This window comes from Saprolegnia parasitica, assembly GCF_000151545.1.
Source record: "Saprolegnia parasitica CBS 223.65 unplaced genomic scaffold supercont2.300, whole genome shotgun sequence".
Classification (NCBI taxonomy): Eukaryota; Oomycota; class Saprolegniomycetes; order Saprolegniales; family Saprolegniaceae; genus Saprolegnia; species Saprolegnia parasitica.
In genome coordinates this window covers 1-10,276 of record NW_012156694.1, presented here as the reverse complement: position 1 = coordinate 10,276, position 10,276 = coordinate 1, and the positions used below count along the sequence as shown (strand labels likewise).

At 57.0% G+C, this 10,276-nt stretch overlaps 2 protein-coding genes across 2 annotated transcripts; both read left to right on the top strand.

Moving 5' to 3' along the window:
• The first annotated feature begins 2,863 nt into the window (after window positions 1–2,863).
• SPRG_16448 (hypothetical protein) lies at window positions 2,864–5,123 on the top strand. Its single transcript, XM_012355752.1, has one exon. The coding sequence runs from the start codon at window positions 2,875–2,877 to the stop codon at window positions 5,107–5,109; it is 2,235 nt and encodes a 744-aa protein (XP_012211142.1). The 5' UTR covers window positions 2,864–2,874; the 3' UTR covers window positions 5,110–5,123.
• Window positions 5,124–8,700: 3,577 nt separating this feature from the next.
• Window positions 8,701–9,643, top strand: SPRG_16447 (hypothetical protein; the record flags this gene model as incomplete). The annotated part of the gene is made up of 2 exons (XM_012355751.1): window positions 8,701–9,576; window positions 9,629–9,643. The coding sequence occupies 2 exons, from the start codon at window positions 8,701–8,703 to the stop codon at window positions 9,641–9,643; spliced, it is 891 nt and encodes a 296-aa protein (XP_012211141.1).
• Window positions 9,644–10,276: the final 633 nt, after the last annotated feature.

The window sequence follows — 10,276 nt, the reverse complement described above, 5'->3', positions numbered from 1 at the left end:
GCCAAGACAAATGGACCCGAGCGATGTCGTGAGGCTCCGCGTGAGTGCGGGGCACGTGTGTGTGCGCACCAGACGTCGCGCACCACCAACCAGCGACGCTGCCGGCGACCTCCGTGTGGTTGATGTTCTTGATGACGTGCAAGGCAGAATGAGAATAGAAAGTGAGGACACTGCGATCGGCGAACCTCGATACCCCAGAGCAGAGAGAGACACCTCGAGATGCAAGCGACCTCATCATACTCAATGTTGACCAAGACACCGAGGGGCGCAATGATCCTGTCGTATCCACGTGGCAACTCGTATGGAAGGGGATCATACCAGAGCAGCATTCAGTCGAGCTGCACACACAGCAAACACAGCGTGACGGGGATCAAGCCGGGCAGGCTCCACACCGCGGCGGCGACCTTCAAGTTGGCGGCTGCAAACGGAACGTGACGGCGAATGCCGTGCAAGTAGCTACATAGCAAACTATCTCTTGAAGAAGAGACATACTAGAGTATGCTCGTACAGAGATAGAGGAGCGTCAGAATGACACCGAACGCTGCGATAATGGACTCGTTCAAGAGCAAATCGACGACAGCGATGCCGACAAGGACGGCCAAGTCGAAGCTACAACACCACGTCAGACAAGGCAACATGTACATGGACATCTACAGCAAGGTGCACACGATAATGGAGGTCGGGAAGAAGAGCACGAGCAGCTGCATAAAGGCTGCAATCGCGATTGCGAGGCCCGAGCGCGCGACCAGCAACCCGAGCGCGTCGTTGGCAGTCGTCGCGTCGAACGAGCGCTCGAACGGATTGACAATACGGTGGAGGACGGGTCATTGCTGCGCCAAGCGGCAAATGAGAATGACGTTGCAGGAAACGAGCAGAACGAACGGCCAATCGCGGTATCGACCGCATCCAGTGGTAGGCGGCGGTGTGAAGAGTACATAAATAGTTATTTATGTATCCTTGCTGCAAGGGACGCGATCTTGCCGTATGTCTTGTCCATGGTCGGCGGGTCCATGGACGCCTCGAGCGACATAGGTGAGTGAAGCATGTGCATCGATTTCGGTGGGTATCGCACACGACTGATCTGTAGGAACGCCGTTGTATCGGTTTCGCATCGGTCGGTGCACTGGTGTCTGAAATAGGCAACATCCCTACCCCTATAAGTCGCGCGCCATTTTGCTTTGCCAATAGTTTCGAATTTTGGATGAGATATATTCGATGCGTACCAGCAATGGTGGTTGCAAGTGTCCCGCATCTTAACCCGACAAGGATCCATGACATTTTTAAACGGATTATAAGTGTGTTGTAAAGCCGAACTGCACGCCAAATAACCTATGAAATCGTAGCCAAGACGATGAGGAACGAAAATATAGCTTGATCTCTTCCGTAGCGTGTCTAGTTGTCAAGAAGTTAACGCTCAAAGGCAGACCATTTACAGTGGGGAGGGCCCGACAATGTCCACCTCACACCATCGTTATCCGTACAACACCCTTATTATCCGGATGGTATACCCCGGGCAATGAGGTCATGGTCGTGGTCGGTTTCGAGATGACTTGCACCTGCGCCGCGCCCTGGCAGCGCCCAAGGCCAAGCGACAAGCTCTTGCGCAGGGCTGTGTTGACACACCAAGTGTCGATGGGATCGTCAGTAGGCAAAAAGAAGTTGAGGAGAGCGACTGTGGCGAAGACAAGGAAGACGATTGTGCACACAACCCGTGCGCCCTTGATCCACCACATTTACACCAACCAAGCCTATTCATTAGGACAACCAGCCCGATGTGTACGCCGTCGACGACGGGCTCGATCTATGGGGCGAACTCGATGCGTGGGGTGATGTTGCACAGCCAATGATCGTGTCCAAGGTCACAGCGGCTTCATCCTTGGGTCTTTCGTACCCCAAAGACATCAACGATTTGCGAAAGGCATGGAGCAGTGGCAAGAAGACACTGCAACGTGAACGGAAGCGCAAGGAGGACAACGTCAAACTCGTCGCCAAGTTGGGCCACAAGACGCTCTGGGACCTCTGGGGCCGGTCCAAACCCGTGCCTGAGCTTGATTCAGTGACCCAAGAACGCCCAAGTGCCTTCTCCTGATCCTTCGCGAACGTGAGATTCTTGGCCCTACCGAGACGATGCGTGGGCTGTACAACGGAAGAGCCGTACTCGTGCTGTGCTGTCAACTTGGTCGACCATCAACCCGACTTTGCGGCCCAGAAGTCGATGCTCGAAGAGGTGTTTGAAGGTACCGACCACGTGATGGACCTCTTCCCCAAGTTCCATTCCGAGTTTAACCCGATTGAAACCTATTGAGGAAGCGCCAAGGCCTACTGCCGTCAACACTGCGACTACACGTTCAAGAGCCTACGCGAAACGGTGCCAGCAGCTCTTGTTCAAGTCCCTCTGCAACATGTTCAGCGCTTTGAGCGTCGTTGTCATTGGTGTACGAAGCCGGCCTACCACCGCATCTTGCAGAGTTCGCTGTCAAGAAGTACAAATCTCATCGCTCGATTCCGTCGGAAGACCTTATGGGGCTAATGGAGGCTGAATTTGCCGCTAGAAAACACTAAAATTGACTAAGTTTTGTTGCGCTCTCTTGCTTGTCTTCGCAGGGCGTTTGGGGCATCCTAACGGCGCTAGCCTCGATATTACATAAGGTATGGAGACAATTTCAAAACATTTTTGTCCACTTGAGCACCCCTTTGTCGGGTTGAGATGCGGGCCACTATATTTAGAGAGATGTGAGCCCTAACCCCACGTCCCTTCAACGCGACGGTTCTGCATCAATCCTAAGAATATCCACACTCGAACCGCCTACCTAGAACGATTCTGCCCTGAACGACACGAGAACCCAGTCTGCAATTTGCCTCGCCTCAAACACCATGAAACTTGTCTGCGCTGCGACGGTGGCGCTCATGCTGGCAACGTCCGCGACCGCTGCGTGGTGCACGGCAGACCAAGATACGGAGATCAACAACTTTTTGGCGGCCAACGTCTCGACCTCGTGCGCTGAGAGCAGCGTCGGTTTGGGCTATGTGACGTTCGCGGATGGACTCGACTACAAACAATACGACATGTGCCAGCCGCCGTGCCAAGACGACTTGCAGAACCTCACGAGCAGCATTCCAAACTGCACCGATGACGCCGGGACACACGCCAAGGTCGCGCAACAAAATCAACTGTGCACTGACATGACGCGTCCAACGATCAACGGTGGCGCGTGCACGACGGCCGACACGATCTTGTTCAACGGATTGCTGTACAAAGAACCGGTGTGGCTCAACTGCTCCAGTGCCACGAACGCAGACTTGTACTCCGTTCGAGCTTACACCACCAATGAGGCCAATGCGCTGTGTGCGTCCTCCACCTGCTCGGCCTTTATCAACGCGATGGCCAACTTGATACCCAACTGCGTCGACAAGAACGGGGAGAACACGATGGACGAATTCCAAGCTCAATTTGGATGCACGCCCGCGGCAGTCGGGGCCTATTGCTCCATGGTTGATTATGCGGTTGCGAACGATGCATACGCCAGTGGGCTTTGGTCCAACTGCACGACGATGCTCGAGAGTACAGATCCCGGCTATACAAGTAGTTGGACGCTCGAAGTCCTTGAATCCATGCTCGACAAAAGCGCTGACTCACCAGAAGACGTGCCGTCGGGCTTTTGCGCGTCGACCTGCCCAGCAAACTACTTGTCGATGAAAAAGACGTTTCCATCCTGCACCTCTCTCAAGATTGGCGACGCACTTTCCGACCCAAGTCCTCTCTACCGCATTTGCCCCAGCCTGGAGCCAGCGCCGTCATCCGCTCCGACGTCCTGCACGGCATACCAAAATGCGACGATCTACAACTTTTTGGCGGCCAACGTCTCGACCTCGTGCATTGCGAGCATATCCAGCTGGCGGAGCTCGATGACGTTCGCGGATGCACTCGACTACAAACAATACGACATGTGCCAGCCGCCGTGCCTGTCCGACCTGCAGAACCTCACGCGCAGCATTCCAAACTGCACCGATGACGCCGGGACACACGCCAAGGTCGTCAAACAAAACCAGCTCTGCGCCAACATCACCGTGACGCGTCCAACGACCAACGGTGGTGCGTGCACGTCGGCCGACTCGACCTTAGCACGCAAAGTGCTGGACGACGAACCGGTGTGGCTCAATTGCTCCAGCGTCTTCGGCAGTGTAAACGCCAGATCGTCCCATCTGACAGCTTACACCACCAAAGACGCCAAGGCGTTGTGTGACTCCGCTGCCTGCACGGCCTTTTTCAACTCGATCGCCAAGTTGATGCCCAACTGCGTCGACGAGTACGGACGCAAGACGATGGACCAATTCAGACATCGGTTTGGGTGCACGCCGGCGGCAGTCGGGGCCAATTGCTCCATGGTGGATATGGCCGTCAAGCGCGAAGCATATCGAACGTACCTTTGGTCCAACTGCTCGATGCGTTACGATGTCAAGACGTTCGGCGAACTCGACCACAATGTCACTTACGCCATGACACCAGAAAACTTGCCATCGGGCTTTTGCGCATCGGCCTGCCCAGCAAACTACTTGTCGATCAAGAAGACGCTTCCATCCTGCACCTCTATCTATAGTGGCGATATATTTCCCGACCCCAGTCCTCTCTACCGCATCTGCCCCAGCCTGGAGCTATCGCCGACGCCCGCTCCACCACCCGCTCCGACACCCGCTCAGACAGCAGCTCCGACACGCGCTCCGACACCTGCGCCAACGCCCGCTGTAGCTCTGACCTGCCCTCTTTCTGGCTCGTACCGCGCGACGGGGATGCGCATGGACCTTGCCACCTCTGGGGATTTCACCGAGTCGCACGATGGCAGCGGCAACACGTGCTCGACGAAGGGAACGTATGCGGTCTCGGGTCCAATGGCAACTTTCACCGTGTCGACCGTCACGGGTGTCTGCGGCAGCGCCTTTACGCCCAACGCAAAGCTCTCGGGCCCCATTTCGTTCTCCACCGACTGCCAGCAACTCACACTCAGCTACACGGGCACCACGTCGACGCTGCAGCGAACGTCCAACGCAGAAACCGCGGCCACGAGTGCGATGCTGCTTCTTGGCGTTTTCCTCGCGTGGGGTACGCTCTAAACGGCCAATGCGATGGCTCTTGCATGTTAGATTTTATACCTACAGTAAGACTGAAAAATACACTGGATTTGCACATTCAACATCGCGTTCGATCCCACTAGAACTCACTTTCATGATGTCTGCGCATTCGAGTCATTTATAAGAGACACCCAGAGAAAAACGGCCGCCCCAAAATTGGATCGATCCACACATCTACAGCGTCTTCCCATCTATCCATCGACCGGTATCGTGTACTAGTAGAGGGTCGATCCTGGGGCCGGTGCAGGGGTATTATGTATTAATACCCCTGGGTCGGTGTGGGCGAAACGCCCGTTGGGCTGCCACGTGCGTTTCCGCGGGCAACGACGCCATTTGATTGGCTCCCGCCTCCTACTTCTCCCTGATTGGCCAATATACTCGACACCCGCGCCGTGCAATTGGTGTTCATTCGCCAACTCGGTGACCCAGGATCAAGCTCGAGCCCGGCCTCGACGAGCGCTTCGCCTACGACGACGACGATGACAGCAGCATGGAGACGCTCCTCGTCGCGCCGGTCTTGGCCGACACGACGCTTGCCGGCTTGGCGGCCTTCCGCGATGCCCGCGCGCGCTACGAGGTCGCGTGCGAAGCCAAGGCATGTGGCAGTCGATCCTAGCGACGATCGCGCCGCCGACGCTGCGGCTCCTCGCGCAATACATGATGTGCATGGCGAGGCAGCGATCACCGACGCCGACATCCTCGCCTGGATCGAGCGCGAGCTGGCAGAGACGACGCCAACGTCGATCGAGGCGATCGTGCAGCACTACCGCGCGCACCTCGTCATGGACATGCGCATTCCCGACGCCCGCGCGCGCGTCGCAACTCGCTTTATGCGCGCCAACGAGATGGCCACCAACGTTCGCTTCGCCGGTGCCAACCTTTTTTGCGCCATGCTGGTCGAAGGCGTGCGACCTCGTGCGACATCGAGCTCGTTTTGCACGTCCCATCCAACGCTCACGCCAAGTGCGACGACCGGCGTCTCTTTAACCTCGTGGAATCTTGTGCAATCGCGCACCAGGCACGGTTCCCATGCCGCCGCCGCAACGTGCCAGGACGCAGCTTCCAACTGTTGCGCACCACCGACGATATAGCGTAGCGGCCACCCGACGTGCTTTTTCTGTGGCTGCATAGACGAAGTAGGCGATGACTGTATAGATCCTACGCCAGATCTTGTGGTACGCCACGTGGCATACGTCGTCGGCGTCGAGGTCATCGAGCGTCTTCAGTGTCGTCTTGACGCGTCCTCTGTCATCCTTGGGCGCCTTGGTATGGGTTATTGCAAGCAGAAGCGAATGCCACGGTGTTGACGACTTTGGCGGGACGCCCTATAGACGTTGCGCCACGTGTCCTTCTGATTGATTGATTGATTGATTGATTGATTGATTGATTGATTGATGGATTGATCGATTGATGGATTGATGGATTGCCTTCGCGCGTTCCTGCTTGGTTGTAATAGGGAAGATGCCGCGCAGGTTGGCACCTCGTGGATGTTTGAGACGACGCTGGCGCAAGCTATCCCACGATGCTGGGACTCGCACGGCTGTTGTTGGTGAACCAAGTCGTTACATGCAATTATAAAGATATGGTGGACTTCCTACTGCGCTCGTGAGGCGTGGCCGGTACGTCAAGCGAGGAGCGTTAGTGGTCGTGATGCGGGGTTATGCGAGGGTAGCGTGCACACCAAGGGTCGTCTTGGAGAGCGGCCAGCGACGTGTCAAGCGATGGCACCACAGCTCGACGAGCCAAGTGCCGGATATGCAGTCGTGCGGTAGTTGCTGCCCGGATCGCGAGCGCAGCAGCGGCAAGTTGCGTCAGCGTCGTGCAAAAGACACGGTTGTTGTTGCGTTCCAGCCAAAGACAATTACACCAGACGCAAGCGCGTAAGATCGGCCAGAGGGCATGAATGGACGACTTGTGGGCCGAGTACGGCGCGGCGACGTCGTCGTAGAGAAAGACAGCGACCGACGACGGGAGTTGCATCTGCAAAATGCCCCGCATCGGTGCAAAAGCGCACCAAAAGATGATCGTACGTTTCACGGGCATGCACATCGCAGAGAAATCAGTGCCGAGCATCGTGGCCGAGAAAGTGCAAGCTGGCTCGGACGGCCGCGGCTTTTAGCGCAACCCAGTATACGAAGTCACCGTATCGCGGAAGGACGTGGGCTGGCTGCCGTAGAGGTACAAATGAGGGCCCGGGTGCTCGTAGAAGGTCTCTGGGACGCCAAGGTGTTGCACTGGAAGCACACGCCAGTCAAATTTCGGTCGCTGTCAGAAGCCGGTCAGTCGGACGTACATAGTCGCCACGAGGACGACGCGGGGTCCGAACTTGACGAGCCATGGCGAGGCACTGGTTGAGCGCACGTCATGATCGGCAGGCGAGATGAGCTGGAAGCATCCAACGAGAGCGGTCGCGAGCAGCCGGATCCAACGGCGGGTTTGCTACAGCGCTGGAAATAGTCATGGTAGATGTTCTTCGAGGTCGGCGACCGTGTGTCCAAGGGCTTGGAAACTGTCTACGTGCGTGTAATCTTGAGCGACGACAGTCTTGATGTGCGAGTAGCAATCTTTCGCGAGCCACTTGAGCTTGCAAGAGGCGCGTTATGCCAGAGCGGAAGACGATGAAGCACGAGCGGGCGAGGCGAGCCATGCATGGTGTAGACGTGCCTGTTAGTTGGCGTAGCCATGCCTCGACAAAACATAGCGACGTCGAGCGGATGCGCGATTTCCAGAGGTCGCACGCGTGCGAGAGACCGAGGCCGCCATGGCGCTTGGCCAAGAAGACAAGATGTTGAGAGCAACATGCCGATGCGTCCGACGTCGAACGAGCGTGAGCGGTTCGTCGTGGGTGTACTGGAGCTCGAGCCGATCGACTTGAGGAGCGAGCGAGGCGTCGGGAGGAACCCACGTGAGCTGATATCAAAAGACTGGCAGGCAGACGCACGATGCCTACTTTACCATCGAGCGAGCGCGTTTGGTGCGACAAAAGCTGGAGACAGTCGCAAAACTTCTGGAGCGCGTAGTTGTAATAACGGGCGTGCGGAGCGAGGTTCGGCGCGACCAAGATGCCGAGCGCTTTTGCAGGCGTGACAACGCGTCCCGGAAGATAGCGGGGTCCGCCGCCAAACATGAGCAGCTCGGTTTTGTCGCGATTGAGCTTGAAGCTAGAATAAGAGCACACCGTGTCGACGAGAGCGAGTTGTCGAGCCAGAGACGGTGCATCTCGGGCTGTTTTTCGTGGGCCACAATGGATGCCACCCGACCCGTAGGCGGTTGGCGCCATTTTTAGTTTGCTTCTCCGTGACTTTTGTAGCGGTTTGTATGGCGATGCCCCCGCGATATTTCCAGAGGTAATAATATTAGGCGGCACCCTTTCCTAACGGATGGCCGCCTTTTCCCAACTTGCCCTAAACCTTTTCTCGTACACAGCTATGAATACGACACAGTTTGCGCCAACCATCATGTTCAAACCTTTTGCCAGCACGACGCACAACACGTTTTGCTGGCCCTCGACCATATATGAAAGTATATGACCCCACCACCGTGTGTCTCGCGTTGACGGCTGCCACGACCGTGATGGCCGCGGCCTGCACCAGTGACCAGCAGTGGATGACAAGCGCACTCTGGAACACCAACGTCTCGGCCGCGTGCGCTGCGACGTTTGACACCGCGGCGAAAACCATGATGAATGCCATCGATATCCAGAACCGATACCAGATCTGTCAGGCACCGTGCAGCGCAGACCTCGTGAGCCTCATGACCAACCTCCCCGTCTGCGACGACAATGCGAGCATTCTGCCCATCATCGCGCAGATCGGTCAGTCGTGCGCTACGACGAACGGTGCGTGGTGCACGTCGGTGGACGACGCCTTGTTTAACATCGCGCTATCCACGCCGGCGTGGGCCAACTGCACGAGCGCGCTCGGCGCCACCTTGCTCTCGCTCGCGCCAGAGGATATCGCATCCGCGTATACGCTCTGTGGCTCTGCCACGTGCAGGGCTTTTATCGCGTCGGTGGCCGACACGCTGCCCAACTGCTGGATGACGAGTGGGACCAACACGAGAACTCTATTCCAGCAAGTCTTTGGTTGCACGCCGGCGACCATGGGTGGGCCGTGTACCATGATTGACCAATATGGCGCGCAATCCACGATGCAAGCGTCGACCGTTTGGTCCAACTGCTCGAATGTCCTCGGTTGGCCAACGTCGTTTCAGATCGTCGCGCGCCACCTTGCGAGCCCTCCGTCCGGGTTTTGCCAGTCGCCTTGTCCGCGGTATCTCTTGTCCGTGCTTCGCGCACTGCCGCATTGCACGGTCGAAGGTGGCCAATTCATTGACGACCTGATGCCAGTCTACTCCACCTGTCCCGACGTGCTTACGACGGTGGCGCCAACGCTTCCGTCGTCGCAAAATGGGTCCATCATGCCACCGATCACGAGCTCGTCCATGGCGGTTCGTAGCACATGCAATTTCAAGTCGAGCTCTGTCCAGACGACGCCATCAGCACCGTATCTTGTGATTGCGTGCAACAATACGGTCGCATACACAAGTACAGGGCGGCAGTACGTCAAATCGGTTTGGGACAACGACACGTTTTACGCGTACTCTACGGACACGACGGATCCCACGTATTATTTCAAGGGCTCCCAAACCCTCTATATTCGCCCGCCCTCTGCCTACTACAACGCGAGCATCCTTCTTACACCGGCATTGGTGCTCTACTGCGCCAACAACTACCGCGTGCCATGCAACTTTTATATCGAGTTCAATTTGCCGACGCTCGCCCCAACGCCCACTCCGACACGCACTCCGACACCTGCGCCAACGCCCGCGCCAGCTCTGACCTGCCCTATTTCTGGCTCGTACCGTGCGACGGGGATGCGCATGGACCTTGCCACCTCTGGGGATTTCACCGAGTCGCACGATGGCAGCGGCAATACATGCTTGACGAAGGGAACGTATGCGGTCTCGGGTCCAATGGCAACTTTCACCGTGTCGACCGTCTCGGGTGTCTGCGGCAGCGCCTTTACGCCCAACGCAAAGCTCTCGGGCCCATTTCGTTCTCCACCGACTGCCAGCAACTCACACTCAGCTACACGGGCACACCGTCGACGCTGCAGCGAACGTCCAACGCAGAGACCGCGGCCACGAG

Coding starts and splice junctions, on each gene's coding strand:
- SPRG_16448 (XM_012355752.1), top strand. CDS start 2,875: ATGAAACTTGTCTGCGCTGCGACGGTGGCGCTCATGCTGGCAACGTCC.